The sequence below is a fragment of the Trachemys scripta genome, chromosome 3, assembly GCF_013100865.1.
Source record: "Trachemys scripta elegans isolate TJP31775 chromosome 3, CAS_Tse_1.0, whole genome shotgun sequence".
Taxonomy (NCBI): domain Eukaryota; kingdom Metazoa; phylum Chordata; order Testudines; family Emydidae; genus Trachemys; species Trachemys scripta.
Genome location: NC_048300.1, coordinates 150,106,949 through 150,127,211, shown reverse-complemented (window position 1 = coordinate 150,127,211; position 20,263 = coordinate 150,106,949). Strand labels below are relative to the sequence as shown.

The window sequence follows — 20,263 nt, the reverse complement described above, 5'->3', positions numbered from 1 at the left end:
CATGCCTCTCTGCTCTAGAGTGTATATTTCCACCAGAGTATTAGAAGTACAATAAGTACATGATAACAGAGAACTCGCTGCACAATAAATACAACTGAGAATGAGCTTGTATTGCCAACTAGGAGTCTGATGAAAGATTACATATAAACTACTGAGATAGCAACACAAAGACTCTTACAATTCTGCATATTCTCCTGGGCAAAATTGCCTCTAATGTGAATTATTCTTCTTGTTCTTTTGTAGGAACAAGAACAGTTCCTATTACATATCTATTAATTGATATATTTGAAACTAATCTGCCCATAAATGACCTTGCTTTCTAATTGTGGGCTGCAGTTTAGACAAATGAAACAAGGTGTTTGACAGAATCTGATGCATATTACTGCCTTCACCCAATCTGTTTTTAATTAAACCAATGCCATCTTTATTTCAGAAATGTTTAATCATTTTGTGAGGTAATAATTTTTTTATCTAAATTATATCTTCCAGCTATAAATTTACTGGTTACTTCAAATTAACCACTTAAGCTAATTGTAAAGATGTGATACTGTTATATATTGAGTTGAATTCAAGATTTTTGGAGAAGAATGTATTTTCTGTATTATTACAGAGTCAGTGTTGAATTGCAAGCATTTTACAATTACAAGTGTAACCATTTTCCGGGTCAATTTCAGTCTCTAACATATTTGGAAATCCTTTAAATATAGACTATTTCTAGGATACTGCTAGTTCATTCCTCCTTTCTTATCACTGAACCGACACGTTGGAAAGTCCCTTGTCCTCCATTGCTGAAACTTCAGGCTTATTTTGGCAATCTTTTCTGGGCACTTCTTCAACTCAAGACAGGATTCCATGCCTACAGAGTATCTGGACCAAATCCTGCTTTCCTTCCCTCCAGTAGTCCCAATAGACTTCAGTGGGACTATTTTCATGAGTTTTGTAAAAAGATAGAGCCCCGTTTTAACATGCACAAAATTTACATTAGTCTTTATCCACTTCTTGAAAAAGTGTGTGTGTGTCTTTACTGAACCATAACGCTGCTGTAATATGATAAAATGTTGGGTTAAGATTCACTGATATTAGATTTTAAGGTTTTGGAAATGTAGGAGCCCATATATAGGTCCTCAAATACTACTTATTAGAGACAAGCTAGTAAAAAGGGTTATTACAGTACTTAAAACTTAAACTTTTAATATACTTCCTTAAATTGTTAAACTAATGTACCCTATTTTATTGTGATCTTGGCTGTTAAATGTAACCAGTCTGTTAGACTTAGCCTCTGCATGTGTACTATATTACAAATATTAGAATACTGTGCTTGTTTACTAGAAACAAATACATCAATGCATAGTTAAAACAATCTCTAATGCAAAGCTGCTTAATTTGTAACAGTCTTTTAAAGAGATAAGCAATGAGATATTCATTGTTTATATAATATGACAATAACCTTATTAATCACATTTTGAGATTATTTTCTACACTGCAAATAATATTTAACTGTTGCTAGGGTAATCCATCATATACTTATAACTTTTATTGTTGTATTTTCATAATAGTGTCTGCTGTAAAATTTTCTTTTTTTCAAAGTTTACTGTACACATCAACTCCCCTCACTCCTGCCAAGCATATGGTATCATGTTTTATGGTATTCTTGATTGGGGGTAAAAAGTTGTAAGAATGTAGTATTATTTCCCTGAGTTGTTGAATAGTTAATATCGGCGTGTTTTAATCACAAACAATTGAATTAAAACATGATTACATCTTATCTGTTTATAATTATAGTATTAAGAGAACACTTTGTACACTAAAATGTAATTACTGTTGTTTTAATATAGTAGTTTGGTTTATTTCATAATCCTAAATATAAAGAAACAAGAAGGAATATTAGTAGTAATCTAATTACATTGAAAATTGAACTTTGTTCATGTTGCCTTGCAATTCACTGGCATGATAATAAATAGTTTTATGTCTGATGTATTTTTTTATTTGATAATGTTTGATGGGAGCTGTTATATTTTATTGTTTTGTAGTTACAGTGTGTCCTATAATGAGACCAGATGGACATCAGCTTAGACATATCTACAAAGAAAATCTTGATGTTTCAGGTAAGTGATTTCTTTAACACAAAAGATAGAGCATTTAAAATTTACAAACCTTGTGTGAAATCCTGGCCCCACTGAAGCTGGCTTTAACTATAGAGAGACAATAAAATATTTTAAATTAAAGCTGTCTTTAATATTAGAAAAAATGTTTTTATTAAAATTAGAATAAATTTATGTAATTTTCTGGTTTAAGTTCTATACATGTAAGTTTTTTTTAAATTTTTGCTTGTAAAATTAGTCTGGATTTAACATTTGCTTCTCAGACTTACTGTAGATCTGCAGCATAGTTATTCTCATTAGTTCAGATGGTAAAAGAAAACAGCCAATGCATTCCTCAGAGGTTGAAAAGTCAAGAGCTGAGGGAATTTCACACTCATATCCCTTCCTATGAGAAAATGCAAACTGGAAATTTCTGTGACCCAAAGCATTGGGATTTGAAATAGCCTGTCAGTCTATAGACTAGAAAAGCACCAAGCATGCTAAAAATCAATACTTTCCCCAGGTTTTAAAATTGCATTAAACAAAGAATAGACTAAATTACTATATATCACATTTCACAGGTTTTGATCTAGCAGAAAGCTTTTCTCTGAGACAGGCATCTTGTGGAGGTGAAAAAACCTGCTTTAAACTGGGAAGCACACCTCTTATCAGAGACACTCGGTAAGTAAAACAATACTTTATCAGTAAATATCTTTAACAGGATCCAAGCTAAATACTAGGTACAGACTGATATATTAAGCAGTGTATTCAGATCTATAAAGATCTATATTAGGGCTGTCAGTTAATCGCAGTTAACTCACGCGATTAACCAAAAAAAAATTAATTGTGATTTATAAAATTAATTGTGATTAATCACAGTTTTAATCACATTGTTAAACAATAGAATACCAATTGAAATATATTAAATATTTTTGGATGTTTTTCTACATTTTTAAATATATTGATTCCAATTGCAACACAGAATTCAAAGTGTACACTGCTCACTTTATATTATTATTTTTATTACAAGTATTTGCACTGTAAAAATGATAAACAAAATAAATAGTATTTTTCAATTCACCTCATACAAATACTGTAGTGCAATTTCTTTATCATAAAAGTGCAACTTACAAATGCAGATTTTTTGGTTGTTACATAACTGCACTCAAAAACCAAACAATGCAAAACTTTAGAGCCTACAAGTCCACTCGATCCTACTTCTCGTTCAGCCAATCGCTAAGACAAGCAAGTTTATTTATAGTTATGGGAGATAATGCTTCCCACTTCTTATTTACAATGTCACCAGAAAGTGAGAACAGGCATTCACATAGGACTTTTGTAGCCGTCATTGTAAGATATTTACGTGCCAGATATGCTAAACATTCATATGCCCCTTCATGCTTCAGCAACCATTCCGGAGGACATCCTTCCATGCTGGTTTAAAAAAAAATGCATTATCTCCAGCTCTATTTTGCCTGAATTCTGCCGTATATTTTATGTTATAGTAGTTTCGGATGATGACTCAGCACATGTTGTTCATTTTAAGAAAACTTTCACTGCAGATTTGACAAAACACAAAGATGGTACTGATGTGGATTTCTAAAGATAGCTATAGCACTTGACCCAAGGTTTAAGAATCTGAAGTGCCTTCCAAAATCTGAGAAGGATGAGGTGTGATGCATGCTTTCAGACGTCTTAAAAGAGCAACACTCAGATGTGGAAACAACAGTACCTGGACCACTAAAAAAGAAAAGCAACCTTCTGCTGGTGGCATCTAACTCGGATGATGAAAATGAACATGTATCAGTCTGCACTGCTTTTGATTGTTATCGAGCAGAACCCGTCGTCAGCATAGACTTATGTCCTCTGGAATGGTGGTTGAAGCGTGAAGGGACATAGGAATCTTTAGTGCATCTGGCATGTAAGTATATTGTGCCATGAGAATGCCTGTTCTCATTTTCTGATGATGTTGTGAACAAGGAGTGGGCAGCATTATCTCCCGTAAACGTAAACAAACTTGTTTGAACGATTGGCTGAACAGAAATAGGACTGATTGGACTTGTAGACTCTAAAGTTTTACATTGTTTTATTTCTGAATGCAGGTTTTTTTGTAAATAATTCTACATTTGTAAGTTCAACTTTCATGATAAAAGAGACTGCAGTACAGTACTTATATTAGGTGAACTGAAAACAACTATTTCTTTTGTTTTTTTTACAATGCAAATATTTGTTATAAAAAATAAAGTGAGCACTGTACACTTTGTATTCTATGTTATAATTGAAATAAATATATTTGAAAATGTAGAAAACATCCAAAAATATTTAAATGGTACTCTATTATTATTTAACTGTGCGATTAATTGCTTGACAGCCCTATGTTAGTCTTTAGGTATTTTCATTTGTAACAGTCTTTCCATCCAGAAACCATAGTTATTCAAGTTTTACCTCATCTGGAGTGCAGAGATACACAGATGAAAATTTAACTGAATGTATCCTACTCCTTAGTATGCCATAGTGCTGGTATTTAAGTTATTTCTCTTTGTGTGTATGAGGAAGTTTCATTATTATCACCCTGATCCAGTGCTCACTGAAATTAATGGGAGTCTTTCCACTGACTTCCGTGGATGTTGGGTCTGGCCCTATATGGATTAAAATTAGTCTGAGTTGCAAGTAAAATACTGATTCTGCAGTCTTTCCTCAGACAAAATTCTCCTTGAATTCATACCTGTTTCTTTTCTCATTTTTCTTAGAGTTTATCCTCCTTCCTTCTGCTTTTTTTTTTAAAATGTTCTTTTTGGACTCTTCTTGGTCTGACTCTTTCTTCACACTTTTTTTTTTTCTTTTCTGCCTATACTTTCCAGGGGTGGAATTTATTTGTATGTGATTTTCTTAACTACCTCCAGTTTCTTCTTCTACTGGATTCATTTCCTGCTTCTTGTACTCTATTCTTATCATAGTACATGCTTCAAAGAGTGAATAATAGATTTTTCACTTTCCTGGCAATTCCAAACAATAAGAAACCCTTTCATTTCTGGTTGAACAGAACACAACATTTTTTGGCAAATCAAAAAGTTGAAAATATTAGGAACGGAGTTGAAAAGAAAAGTTTCATTTTGATCTAACCTGAAATTTTTCATTTAGATTTTAGGCACTCTTACAAAAAGGACTAGGTTGATAAAATGTCAGGTGGGAGTAGAGGAGCAGATATGTAACCTTTAGCCAAGTGAATAAGATACATTTTCTGGGGTGTAGGAGACCCAGGTTCAATTCCCCCTCTGCCTGATGAGGAGAAACGATTTGAACTTGGTTCTACCACATTGTAGGAGAGTGTCCTAACCATTGGGCTATGGTATATTCTGGTGTCTCTCTTCTGTTGAAGCTGTTGCACTGTGAATAATTAGTTAAATAATATCTGGACATGGACTTGGGTCTCCTAGATCCTAGGTGAATTGTAATTCTTGCTCTTTGTGGCTTGATGATGACTATTCACTGTCCTTCACAGTGGCAATTCATAGTCATTCATAATGAGGATGAATAGTCATTAGGCCAGCTAGAGAGAGAGAGAGAGTGAGTGAGAATGAGTCTATAGCTTCCTCCCCCTCTGCCCCTCCACCACCTGGCATTTTGCTTTTGTAAAAATGCCCAAAATTAAAAGAAGTTTCAGATCAGGCTCAAACAAAACATTTTTGTTTCAATATTAATGAAACACTTAGTTTTTTTTGTTCTGTCTTCATTATTCAGCTAACTTGACACAAATTTATGAATAGTTTCAGGTTGGCAGAAACCACATTTTTCAGCAAATAAACTATTTGCCCCCCAAAAAAGTCATCCAGCTCATTTTATATACTAATTATTCTGAACACCAGCAGAATAACATCCTTCTTGGCTATCCTATAGAATTCTATAGCAGAGATATGATCATCACATTCTATAGGTTGATTTTAAACAAACCTGCAGAATTACGTTCTATTCAGTTCTGAAGGGCCTTTCCATAAGGATGATGATAGTGTTAGTGGATTTCAGCGGAAGTTCTTCTCCCACTCCCAAGGTGCCTGACCAGTGCTCTCCATGCTGCTTCTGTCCCCAGCTGCACTTTATGCCTTCCTTACAGCTCGCTCTGCTGCATTGAGTGAGGGCGCAGCCAGATCCCGGAGCAGTGAAAATGAGGGAAATAGGATGATAGCTACTGGTTGATGGTCAGCAGTTGTAAACAGCAGGTCCTAGTATCTGGAGGGCAAAGTTGCAAGAAGAATCTAGCAGTGTTATTTTTCTTCCTTGCCTCCTTTCAGCTGGTCAGGGAACAGCTCATTTCAGCCTCTGGGACAAAGATGGGGAAGCCTAGCTGTGTTTATTCCCCCTCCCCCACCTTCTCTGCCTTCAACCCTGTTTTAGGCCATGGATAGTGAACTCAAGTGAAGGGTGAGCCCAGATGTGAGAGAGGATGGCTATGCAGGCCTGTACTGTTTTTAGCTTTACACATTTAAAAAGAAAAGTAGGCTTTTCTGTCCAATCCACCTGTCCATTGTATCCACTACAATAGATGTGCAATGTAGCCGGATGTGACTGCTGGAATTATTAGCAGTGAAATACTTAACAATGTTGACATTTTAATATAATTAGGCTGGACAGTTATTACGTTTTTTATATTAATAGGGACGGGTCAAGACTTTCAGAGAATTTGTTTTTAAACCTGTCTGTCTGCATGGTGAGGAAGGATCATCGGTTCACATTCAGAAATATATCACCCTAATCAGAAAAAAGCTTGAAACTCTTTTAAAACGAAAATTTTAACTTTGCAGAATTTCAGACTGATGTGGGGGAATATCAGGTGGGCTCCTCCTGGTATGTGGGCTGGGTGTTTGAAGTCTATGATTTAATGTAAATTATTATTCTCAGGGGAATCAACTTTTCTGTTGATTATTACCTCCATTTTGTAGCAAAATGCAAAACACTTAACACAATTTACTTTTTCTACAGTTTGTTAAATGTATAATATTTCTCAGGTTTTCTGCTAAAACAGTTTCTGTTTGAAGCCTTTCAGTACTTTCAAATATTTTTTCTAAACACTTGAGCTGCTTTTTAAAAGAGAAATTTCATAAATTAATTTGAAAGGATGCCTGACAGTAAGGAGAGTAAAGTCACTATAATTTGATATGGTGGAATTATAAAGAAAGCTGGTCAGGAACTCAGATACCTGCCACCAGAAATACTTTATCTCATTGCCCAGCCACAGTATCTCTAATACATTCTTTTCATTAAATCGCCTTCTTTTACATTGTGTCACATTATGTAGTTCCAGACATCTCAGTTTAATCAGATGCAACATGACTTACATATTCATCCCATCTGATAGGATATGTAAATAGATCTGGTATGCTGTGAGCAGCAGAACACTGGTACCCATACTACAGGAAACTAGAAGGTATCTGATTAAGCTGACTAGCAGATGTCAAGATCTCCACTTACATTTGACTCATTCAGCTACAGTGTAGTTAATAAGCTATGCTTTGCCACTGTTCTTGCGTGATGCCATTTGGGTTTTTTCAATGGCTGGAATAATGCTGCAGCTATTTTTATGTTTGTAAATAAGTTGCTGTAAGGGGGTTTACTTTTCCACACTAGGGCGCCTCCTTGTGGCTCATCTGGGGATTAGCTATCAAGGAGTCTAATGCCCCCTTCTTCGGTTGCTTACTCCATGGTCGGTCTCTCTCTCTCTCTCTCTCTCTCTCTGGACTCAGGTTACTCCCGCTTCATGATTTGGCTCTCCAGCCAGGTCACTATATTCCTTCCCTTCCAGTAACAAAGACCCAGTGGCCATACAGTCTATTTAAACTCTCAGCAGTCTCACAAGCCACTTCCCAGTCTGTGCCACTTTCCCAGTGGTTGGCAGGGTAATCCCTGGGTTCCAGCCCAGGGACCCTATGCCCAGCAACTATGGTCTGGTCAACCTCAGACCTTGTTGCTGTGTCCCTGGGTTCTTTCCTACTTTTTTCTTCCCTATCTTCTTGCCCACCTCTGGGTTACCAGTGGAGCTTCCTCCTCTCCTCCCCCTTTTTGTTTTTTTGCCAGAGTCTGTAGTCTAAGGCAGGATCCCAAGGACTATTCTCACCCTAGAATTCTTCCTTATACCTAACCAAGTCCCCTCTTCTCTAGGGAGTTACTGCAGAGCTCCTCCCTGCTGCCTCTCTTACCACCAACTTCCTCTTTATAGGCCTACCCCAGCTCCTCCCACACCTCATTATACTGAATTTGGGGTATTTCCTGTATCTGTATCTCTTACGTTCAAGACATTTTAAAGGGTAAAGTTTGTCACCAGTGACAGGAGGCTACTGTGCACAGCTTGTTTTATACTGCATAGAAAGAATAACAATTTGATTATATTTATGCAAGTCCTTTGTTAATTGTTACTAGGAGTAGATGGTGAAGTTTTAAATTAAAATACCATAAGCCAAATGCTGCAGTCCTTACCTGGATATTATGTTCCTGGGGAGTTGTTCCTGAGTAAGACGTACAGGATTTGGCCTCTAGACCCTAAACAAAATGCACAGTATGGGACAATCTGATTTTACAGTCATAATAATCTTATAAAATATATTGTTTCATTCTGCTTTAATAAATATAAATGACGGAGAGGCATTTCAGTAGGTACGGTTTAATGAGATTGTAAAAGCAGTGAACAAACTAGTTACGTTGCTAGTGTGAGATGATGAGAGAGGAGCTGAAATACTATGTGTGAAGGTAAATCTCCAGACACAGGAAAAAGTAGTCACCAAGTTTTTGTTACTTTTTGCTTCAGAAGTCTGCAGAGTAGTATTGGCTATTCAGGAGTTTCAGAAGCACGTTGGAAATCTGAGAATAAGCATATAAATGGCCACAGCTACAGTTTGTCCCATTGAGAGGGCAACATTTGGATGTTTCACAATTCTTTAACACTCTTAAGTATAGGAAATACTGCAGGAGCTCAAGTATCAGAGGGGTAGCGTGTTAGTCTGGATCTGTAAACAGCAACAAAGAGTCCTGTGGCACCTTATAGGAGCATGCATCTGACGAAGTGGGTATTCACCCATGAAAGCTTATGCTCCAGTACATCTGTTAGTTTATAAGGTGCCACAGGACTCTTTGTTGCTGTTTGCAGGAGCTCAGATACCATAGTGTGGTAAATGGAGTAATATTTACTTCTTCAAAGCGATCAGTGTACCTGAAATTGTATCCTAGGTATTAGGTTCATTGTCGACTTTCCTGTGGTCTAGGACCATGTTCCTTGCGTCAGATGCAAATTCTGAAGACTGGCAAGCTTGCCAGTTATCACTGTCTGACGTTAGGGAAGATCATTGAGATGGTGGTAGAAAGGAAACTTTTTGAATTTGATAACCTTAGGTTTCCTCACTTCCTTTCTGTCTGTCTTTAGATAAGGGTATGTATTAATTGCTTTGGTTGATCTCCAAGCACTGGACAAAAGCCAGGTGACCAAGCTAACTCTTTTAGATCTGTCATCAGTTTTTTGTATGGTTCGCAATGAGGGGTTTATTGCGGCTTCCAATTGTCCTAAGGTGGACAGTGTAACACTGGAGTTTGCGGTTTTTTCCTTTCTGAAGCTACTTTGGCTGTCCAAAACCATTCTCTGTTCCTCTTCCTTTGGGATCTCTTGTCAGGGGAGCTGCTGGGGTATTTTGTTACCATTCCCCTGCAATGTGTATGTAAAGACACTGGGGAAAGCAGCGATATTACTTGGGCTGAGCTGCTACCAGTATGTTGTCTGTTTCTCGTTTTCATCAAACTTGAATGATGCTCTGTCTCTTTGCATTTCCACTGCCTGGGCTAGATTGGGATTTACATTAGAATGGCATGAGACTCCAGACAAGAAAGGGATAATTTTAGTGGGTTGTTGAAAGGCTCTGAAAGGTACATAAGAACAGTCTTGCTGGGTCAGACCAAAGGTTCATCTAGCCCAGTATCCGGTCTTCCGACACTGGCCAATGCCAGGTGCCACAGAGGGAATGAACAGATCATGTAATCATTGAGTGATCCATCCTCTGTTGGATCCTGAGGCTAGGAACACCATCCCTGCCCATCCTGGCTAATAGCCATTGATGGACCTATCCTCCATGAACTTATCTAGTTCTTTTTTGAACTCTGTTATAGTCTTGGCCTTCACAACATCCTCTGGCAAGGAGTTCCACAGGTTGACTGTGTGTTGTGTGAAAAAATACTTCCTTTTGTTTGTTTTAAATCTACTGCTTATTAATTTCATTCGGTGTCCCCTAGTTCTTGTGTTATGAGAAGGAGTAAATAACACTTCCTTATTTACTTTCTCTAGCAGAAGTGGTTACTGTTGCCATTACTGAGGAGGTTTTCTGTTTCAATTTAAGCCTGAAATTTGGGAGTGCACTGTGGCTCCTAATGGCACTTAGAAATATTGATCTAAATGGTATAGGTGACAAATTATTTTCTCATCTGTTTCTAGTAAAACATTTGCAACCATTTATCTCAGATCTGGCCCTTGCCAGAGTGATTCCTACCCTTTCTTAATGCTAGACTGGACTGCTGTAATGTACTGTATATGGAAATATTGTTAGCTCTTTTTATGGTTACCTAATATTCAGGGTCTTTTGGGTAGTTTGTTAGGAGGAAAAATTGATAATTGGTATTTAATGGAATCTCCTTCCCCCCCTCGCCAAGAATGTACACAGTCATGATTCCCAGAACATAGCAGGATAAAAACAACAGTTGCTCTCAATTCCAAACCTCTTTCCAGCCAGCACTCTACCCCCCAAAATATCCCTCTCATGGATTTCTCATGGGGTCACACGGAGCAACGTCTTCTCTTAATGTCTGTTGTCTGTCTGTGAGCAGAAGTATACTCACACACACACCTCCACCAAAACAATACCCAACCCACTCTGTCTTCTTCAGACCCCAGGAAAACCCCTCTAACCACCTACCTCAGCTTCTGATCATCCTTGCTTGTGGTTTGGATGGTGGCTCCCATTGTTTCAGCCATCTTACACTCTTTGGAAATGACAGCTGTAATGTAAAGTGGCTGTCTAGCTACTTTGTAGTGGCAGTTACAGATAACAACATATAAAACAGTTCTTTTCTGCTTTTAGGTGCAATAAAGTGTTGGCTTTTGGTTTATTAAACCTTGTATGACTTGGGTCCTGGTTATCTGAGAAACTGCTTTTCTCCCCAAACACCACGGATTCATTTAGCATCAGTTGAGGTGCTGGAGCTAACAATCTTCAGATTGAAATGTCTGGTTTTCTGGTTGCCGGTTATTTTCAGGGGAAGGCCCTTGACTCTGGAATTCTTAGCTGAACCAAGAGTGTGATTTTTAGTGCAAGGCCCAGGTTTTTGCCTCAGAGTAGGCAGGAAGATGGGTTGGAGTTTAGTTCCTTTCCTTTTCTGCTTCTGGTGGAAAGTCTTACAATTGTATATTTTTGTACATAATAAACTTGATCATTGCTTGCGTTTCATGAATAAATAAATAAAATACAGTGGTTGCCATTAAATGTTAACTTGGACCTGTAGATACCACCAGATACTAGTAATTTCCAGGGATCCTAGAAATCCATTTGCCATGGAAAATGTGGAGTTTGCATTTGTACAGAGAATCTTTTTGTTTTTACATTTTGTGAAAAAATAAAAACATACAACGGAACTCCGATTATCCGATCTAATTGGGACTGCAGAATGGGTGTGGCTTGGGCTGTCAACTTAAAAACTGTAAATATAGCAATAAAACATTGTGTTCAACTGATACCTATATATATTGTGGCTAGGGAAACTAAAGTTCAGTGTTTCATTTTAATCATGGAAAAACACGGATTTTTATGTTTTTGTTCAGAGAATTTTGTTTTTTTTTATCATGGAAAATTAGGATCCCTGGTCAGTCCCCATTTTCAGCAAAGGAAAAACTGTGGCATCTCTGGATTAGTGTGGTAACTGTGGGTAAATGCTGCCTTTAAAAACGAACGCTATAAATATGTCTATTTTTCTGCATGTTTGTAATATTACTGTTTTTGTATTTTATGTGACTTAATGGCACATTTAAATGAAGAATAAAGTGATGCAAAAGCAAAATTACCTGTTCTCAAAACCATTGGTATGGACATCTTTGGTAATGGATTTGAGTGCAGGTTTTGGGCCTAAGTTACTAAGACCTTTTCTACACTTACCGGGGGTTTGACACGTGGCGATGGACGCATTGGGGATCTCTCTCCCATCGACTCCTGTACTCCACCTGAATGAGAAGCACAAGGGAGTCGACGGAAGAGCATCTCCAGGCAACATTGCGAAGTGTGGACTCCGCGGTAAGTAAATCTAAGTACGTCGACTTCAGCTACGTTATTAATGTAGCTGAAGTTGCGTAACTTAGATTGATCTCTCTCCCTCTCCCTCCCCCCCTGTAATGTAGACAAGGCCTAAGACTATTGAATAAGTAATTCTGTGATTCAAACATGCCACCTGCCATGGAAAAACAAACTGGAAAAACAAAAGTAATGAAGGCCTGTGCGTGTAGTAGTACCTGCATCAAAATGACTACCGTATATGAAACCGAATGGAAATGGAAAAGATATGTTAAAAGATTACCTACTGTAGCTGGAGATGTCAGGATTCCTTGTTGTATCATAACATCTCCTGAAGAAAATGTGGGTCTGGGAACATAAATTATTTAAGGGTCTGTCTGCATGCCTCACATTATAGAATAAGGTTTAAGACAGATATAGACAGCAAACAAAGCTCAAAAGACTGAGTGAACATGTAGGAAAGGCAGCCTTTTTTCCCCCATGAGTCCTAGCACTTCAGTGAATAGGAGTTAACACTTATGTTTTCTGTTGTCTTTGGTGTCAAGAAAACCTTTTGCCAGCCAAGATTATTTGAAAAAACATAGCATTGGTAGCGTTATATTTTACAAATGTACCTACTCTCTCTAAATTGACCGCTTTTGTTATATTAGTTTAAAAATTGGCAGTATTAACACAGTTTGATTCTGCCATATGCAGTTATACAATATCTCAGATGTCTTCTCTCAAGTGACTCTTGAGAACACATTTTCACCTTTCAGTTCCAGCACTGATTAGAATAATGGCACTTTAAATCTTAATCTTTATGGGCTTTATTACTGCTAAACAAGGCTCTTGTGTAGTTATCAAGAGTCGAGATTTAGCATAAAAAATTCTCCTGGACCCTTCTGACTGTGTTCTTCATTAAAGACTTGGGTGCACATTTGGTCATGGCTCTATTAGTTTCTTGTTACTTTCACTTTTCTGGTTGGAACCTCCACTTACAAGAGTCTTAGGAGGCACCTGATGTTAGAGGATTTTTATGTGCGCATGGGTCCAGGAGTCACACTCTCAAGGAGTGTGTAGTGGAGGAAAGACCGAGAGGCCCAGATTTCAGGCATAATTCCTGAGATCAGTGGGTTCGTGCATTGGACCTCTACCTGTTCTGTGCGGGTGTCCCTTCAGCCCAAAAGGAGAATGAATAACAAACACTGTGAGTCAAATATAGACTTCGGTGAAGTTGCATGGGTACAATTGGCAGCAGATCTTGGCCCTATGTGTTGTTTGAGGAATTAGGGATTATATGATTGAAAGGTAATTTACACAGTTTTGCTGAGTGGCTCAATAGAATATGTGTGTCTCATGGACATAGGATGAGAAATCTATAATCTCTCTAGCTGAAGAAGCAGTGACCTGTGGCTTGCAACAGGAATTCACCAGCAGGCTGAAAAAACATAAGAAATCAGGTTTTATTGTGTGACTTCTGTGATTTAGCAGGTGTATAAAGGCTAATCTATACCAGAAAAGCTTTGCTGGTGTATCTATACTGGTAACAAGGCTGACGTTAGTTTCTTATTCCAAACTCTTTATTCATGGTACCAGCTCCTTATTTGTGGTTCCCAGTTCCTTATTCAAAGGACAAAATTATTTAAAATATATATCCATGTAAGATTAAATTTTTAGAAATGTCATTCAGTTAATGTAATAGAATCTTATAAAAATAAATTATTAACTATTTATAATTAATCAGATAAGGAGCTGGTTTTGACTGACTGTCCATAACAAAATAAGTCTCATGTCACCCCAAGTGCCATATCCCCATGACTAACAGATTGTTCTGAAAGAGCTGGGTTATGCCACTCGCTTAACCGAAGCTTTGTTCTTGAGCAGTGTGGTGCCATCCCAGTTCCTTATTGTACATAGGGATTGAATAAGGAGCTGGGTTTTGACTGGTTGTATGTGACAAAATAAGTCTCAGGTCACCCCAATGACAAGTCCCTATGACCGTTATACTCCTCCGAAGTAGTTGGGACATGCCATTCACCAACCCAAAACTTCGTCCTTGAGCAATATGCTGTGGGATATGATGGCCCCCACCCCAATTCCATATTGTGCATAGGGCTAGAATAATGAAATGGGATTTGACTGACTGTATGTGACAAAATAAGTCTTGGGTCACCCCAAGTGACAGATCCCTGCAACCATCATATTGTTCTGAAAGAGCAGGGACCTGTTACTTGGTGACCCAAAGCTTCATTTTTGAGCAATATGCTGCCACCTGTTATGCTGTTATGCCATTTGCATTTTGTATATGAAGTTTGAATAAGAAACTAAGTTTTGACTGGTGGCATATGAGAAAATTCATCTCAGGTCACCCCAATTTGCTGCGACCGTCGGAAGGCTCTGAAGGAGCCAGGACATGCCACTCGCTGCCTCAAAGTTTTGTTCCTATGCAATATGTTTCCTCTCAACATAAGAATAGCTACACTGAATCAGACCAATGGTACATCTAGCCCAGCATCTCCCGACAGTGACCAGTCCAGATGCCTCAAAGGGAAAGCAGAACAGATCAATTTATTGAGTGATCCATCCCCTCTTGTCCAGTCCCAGCTTCTAACAGTCGGAGGTATAGGGCACCCAGACCATGGGATTGTGTCCCTGACCATCTTGGCTAATAGGTCCATCAATGGCTATCTTCCATTAACTTATCTAATTCTTCTTTGAATCCAGTTATATTTTTGGTCTTCACAACTTTGCATGGGGATGAGTTCCACAGGTTGACTGGGTTGTGTGAAGACTTTCTAATATTTTGTTTTAACACCCCAGCCTATTAATTTCATTGGGTGACCCCTAGTTCCTGTGTTATGAGAAGGGGTAAATAACAATTCCTTATTCACTTTCTCCATATCATTCATATTTTTATAGATCTATACTAGATCCCCCCCCTTAGTCATCTTTTTTCTAAGATGAACAATCCCAGTCTTTTTAATCTCTCTTTATATGGAAGCTGTTCCATCCCCCTAATCATTTTCATTGCCCTTTTCTGTAATTTTACAATTCTAATATCTTTTTTTTGAGATGGGGTGATCAGAACTACATGCATTATTAAAGGTGCGGGTGTTCCAGGGATTAATATAGTGACTTCATGATATTTTCTGTCTTATCTATCTCTTTCCTAATGGTTGCACTAGTTCTTGTGATTGCTGATGCATGTTGAGCAGATGTTTTCAGAGAACTGTCCACCATGAATCCAGGATCTCTTTCTTGAGTTGTAACAGCTAATTTAGACTTCATCATTTTGTATGTATAGTTGGGATTATGTTCTCCAATGTACATTACTTTGCATTTATCCCTATTGAATTTCATCTGACATTTTGTTGCCTAATCACCCAATTTTGTGAGATCCCTTTGTGATTGTTCACAGTCAGTTTTGGAATTAAGTATCTTGAATAATTTAGCATTGTCTGCAAAGTTTGCCACCTTGCTGTTTACTCCTTTTTCCAGATCATTTATGATTATGTTGAACAGTACAGATCCGTGGGGAACCCTGCTATTTATCTCTCTCCCACCTGTGAAAACTGACCTTTTATTCTTACCCTTTGTGTCCTATCTTTTAACCAGTTACTGATCGAAGAGAGGACTTTCTCTCTTATCCCATGACTGCCTACTTGAGAGCCTTCAGTGAGAGATCTTGTCAAAGGCTTTCTGAAAGTCCAAGTACATTATATCCACTCAATCACCACATGCTTGTTGACCACCCCTCAGAATTCTAATAGAAGCATGATTTCCCTTTATAAAAGCCGTGTTGACTCATCTCTTAACATATTGTTTTTATCTATGTGCCTGTTCTTTACTATATTGTCAACCAATTTGGCTGGTTCTGAAATTAGGCTTACTGGCCTGTAATTACCAGGATCACCTCTGGAGCCCATTTTAGATATTGCCGTCACATTAGCTATCCTCCAATCATCTGGTATAGAAGCTGATTTAAGTGACAGATCATTTACCACAATTAGGAGTTGTGCAATTTCATATTTGAGTTCCTTCAAAGCTCTTGGATGAATACCCTCTAGTCCTGGTGACTTATTACTGTTTAATAGATCAATTTGTTCCAAAACCTCCTCTCCGGTCACCTCAATCTGGGACAGTTCCTCAGATTTGTCACCTAAAAAGAATGTCTCAGGTGTGGGAAACTTCCTCATATCCTCTGCAATGAAGACAGATACAAAGAATTCATTTAGCTTTTCCACAACAGCTTTGTCTTCACTGAGTGCTTCTTCAGCACTTCGATCACCTAGTGGCCTCACTGGTTGTTTGGCAGGCTTCCTGCTTCTGATGTACTTACTTTTTTTTTTTTTTTTTTTTTTACTGTTAGTTTCTTTGCCTAGTTGCTCTTCAGATTCTATTTTGGCCTGCCTAATCATACTTGAACACCTGACTTTCCACTTTCTGCAGTAGGATTTGACTTCTAATTTTTAAAATGTATCTTTTTTTTGTTTCTAATTGCATCTTTTTTTGTCTTTAGCCCTGGCAACATATTTTTTGGTCCTTTTTTACTTTTTTTTTTTTTTTTTTTAAATTTGGGGTATACGTATAATTTGAGCCTCTGTTATGGTATTTTTCCATGTATCTTTCAGGCATTTCACTCTTGTTACTGTTCCCTTTAATGTCCATTTAACTAGCCACCTCATTTTTGTGTAGTTCCCCTTTTTGAAGTTAAATACTACTGCATTAGGTTTTTTGGTATTTCCCCTCTACAACAATGTTAAATTTAATGATATTATGGTTGCTATTACCGAGCTTTTCAGCTATATTTACATTTTGGACCAGATCCGGTGTGCTACTTAGGGGTAAATCAAGATTGCCTCTCCCTTTGTGGGTTCCAGCACTAGCTGCTCAAAGAAGCAGTCATTAATGGCGTCTAGAAATTTAATCTCTGCATTCCATCCTGAGGTGACATGTTCCCAGTCAACATGGGGATTTTGTGTTTTTTGTTTTAGTAGCCTGTCTAATCTCCCTCAGCATTTCATCGTCACCATCCTGGTCAGGAGTATATTCCTACTGCCATATTCTTATTATTCAAGCATGGAATTTCTATCCATAGAGTTTCTATGGTACTGTTTGATTCATTTAAGATTCTTACTATATTTGACTCTATGTTGTCTTTCACATTTAGTACCACTCTCCTAGCTGTTCCATGAAGTTTCTGTGATATATATTATATCAATATCCTTATTTAATACTAGGCACTCTAGTTCACCAGTCTTAGTATTTAGACTTCTTGCATTTATATATAAGCACTTATAAAATTTGTCATTATTTAGTTGTCGGCCTTCATGTGATGTAATTGAATGGTACTCTATTTCATTTGTTCATTTCTCTTCAGTTCCTATATGTACTTTATCAGTTTCTATCCTCTCAACTTTAGTAGGATATATAGAGTATCCCCTTTAAATAAATAAAGGAGGTAAGCAGCTTAATCTGCAGCAAGGGAGAGTTAGGTTGAATATTAGGAAAAAGGTTCTAAGTATAAAGATATTTAAATACTTGAATGGATTACCAAGGAAGGTTGTGGAATTCCTTTAATTGGAGGTCAGACAATACCCTTCCGGGATAGTCTAGGTATACTTGCCCCTGCGTCAGTGCAGGGGGCTGGACTTGATGACCTCTCAAGATCCCTTCTGATCCTACATTTCTATAATTCTGTTATCCCTAAATCCTTTTCAGAGTCACTGCTTTCCAGGACACAGTCCCCTATTTGGTAGGTATGGCCTGTGTTCCTTATTCCTAGATGTATTAAAACATATTTTGTTTGAATCCAGATTCCTCTGTAAGACTTCGCTGTCCTCACCATTATTTACCATTCCACCAATCTTTGTGTAATCTACAAATTTTATCAGTAGTGATTTTATATTTACTTCCCAATCATTGGTGAAGATGTTGAATAGCAATGGGCCTAATACTGATCTCTGCATAACTGAATAAGAAACACTCACATGCAGTGTGGATTTCCCCATCAACTATTTTTTGACGTCTGTCCATTAGCCATTTCATAATCCATTTATCATATGCTTTATTGATATTGTAGAGTGCTAATTTTTTAATCAGAATGTTGTGTGGCTCTAAGTCAAAATATATTATATCCAATTCTGTAGAGGTTCTTGTGCTGTAGTGATAAGTGCGGTATACCTGAGCGCCTTTTACTAGTGCATTAAGCATTATGATTACACATCTGTCATATGGTGTTTGTTCTTTCATCCTCTCCTCAGAGATAGAAGCATCTGTAGTGGAGTGTCTTGTTATGGCAGAGTTTTAAGTTTTGTGTACTACTTAAATATACATGTTCCAATGTATGTGCTAGAGAAGGGAACATAAAAGAAATGAGCCTTACATTTGGAATGGAAAGGAGAGAGGTTTGTGATGGTCCTTAATTCCTGGGGGAGTTCATTCCACTGTCTGGGATCACTCCCTAGAAGGTTCTGTCTACTGCATAGACAAGCATTACCCATATTGTAGAGAGTTCCATTATGCCTGAGGAGCAGAGTTGTTGACTACAGTGTTTGTACCAGAGCTTAGGAAATCTTTTAGATGTCCTGGTCCCAGGCCACTGAGCACCTTGAAGATAAGAATTGAGAGTTTGAAATTGATTTGAAATTCCATGGGAAGTCAGGGTAGAGAGCAGAGGACAGGTGTGATGTGTTCATGATAATCTGTGTTGCTCAGGAGATGCCATGCAGCATTCTGAAGGCTGTGTGCCCAGGTGTAGTCCAGCTAAACAGTGTTTTAAGGTGTGAATAATAGATTCCAGGTCACTGTCCACTAGGATGGGATGGAGTATTGACATCTCCTCATCAATTAGTGGGAGTGGACCACATCCACCCAGACTGAATTGGCCTTGTTAACACTGGTTCTCAACTTGTGGTAACTCCCTTCTCTTCATGTGTCAGTATATTTATGCCTGCATCTGTAATTTTCACTCCATGCATCTGAAGAAGTGGGGGGTTTTACCCATGAAAGCTTATGCCCAAATAAACCTGTCAGTTTTTAATGTGCCACTGGACTCCTCGTTATTAGTGTACTAGCTTTTTATTCTAGAGTCCTGGATTCCAAATTCTCTCAGGTCACAAGTATAATGAGTTTGGTTGTTTCAGCCATGGATTTTCATCATGTCGCAAAATCTTTTCACAATTTGGAGTGATGTAATGCAATTCAATATGAATTATGATCTCTCTCTAAGAGACTAAAAATAGAATAGCAGGATGGAGGAGGTAAACCAAAACAGCGGTATATTGACAGAACTGTGTGCAATAACTTATACATTTTCTGCCTACATTATGCCTGGCTTTAATCAGTGCTGCTAGTCTTTCGCTTTTATGAGCTCTGAAATTCTAACACACAATAAATAAACTAGCCGAATGAAGCACTCTAGGACTTGTTCAGAACAGTACAGATCTTGACAGCATCCAGTCTTCAATCTTATGCCTATAATTCAGTAAATAAGATGTTGTTATATGACACACAACATTTTAGGTCTCATGGCCTGATCTTTTGATGTGCTCAGCCCCTTCAACTTGGACTGCCTCATTTGAGAGTTCAGGGCATTCAGCACCATACAGGATCTGGCCCTCTTTGTTCAAGTACTAGGGTCTGTTAGGTGCTGCTGGAATAGAATGTATTCTAAACAGGCAAGGACACAGATCATAAGGGACTTCAATTACTTTTACATGGGAACTGTTTTCTTACATAGCTACTTGAGCAACCAAAAAGATCAGAAAGGATCTTGTGTTCTCAGGCAATGGACCGAATAAGAGAAGGTAGAAATGTACATTCAGAAAAAAAATTCTGTCATAGAGATGTATACTGCTATTCATCACCATAGTATCTAAGGCCCATATTCTT

General features: G+C 37.8%; 1 protein-coding gene across 1 annotated transcript in view; it reads left to right on the top strand.

Annotated features, from left to right (window-relative positions):
• Positions 1 to 20,263, top strand: part of COL19A1 (collagen type XIX alpha 1 chain) — a 311,359-nt gene that overhangs the window by 7,534 nt on the left and 283,562 nt on the right. Inside the window, exons 3-4 of the mRNA XM_034766226.1 lie at positions 2,031 to 2,105; positions 2,663 to 2,762. Coding sequence (XP_034622117.1) covers positions 2,031 to 2,105; positions 2,663 to 2,762 — 175 coding nt within the window. The remainder of the gene's footprint in view (positions 1 to 2,030; positions 2,106 to 2,662; positions 2,763 to 20,263) is intronic.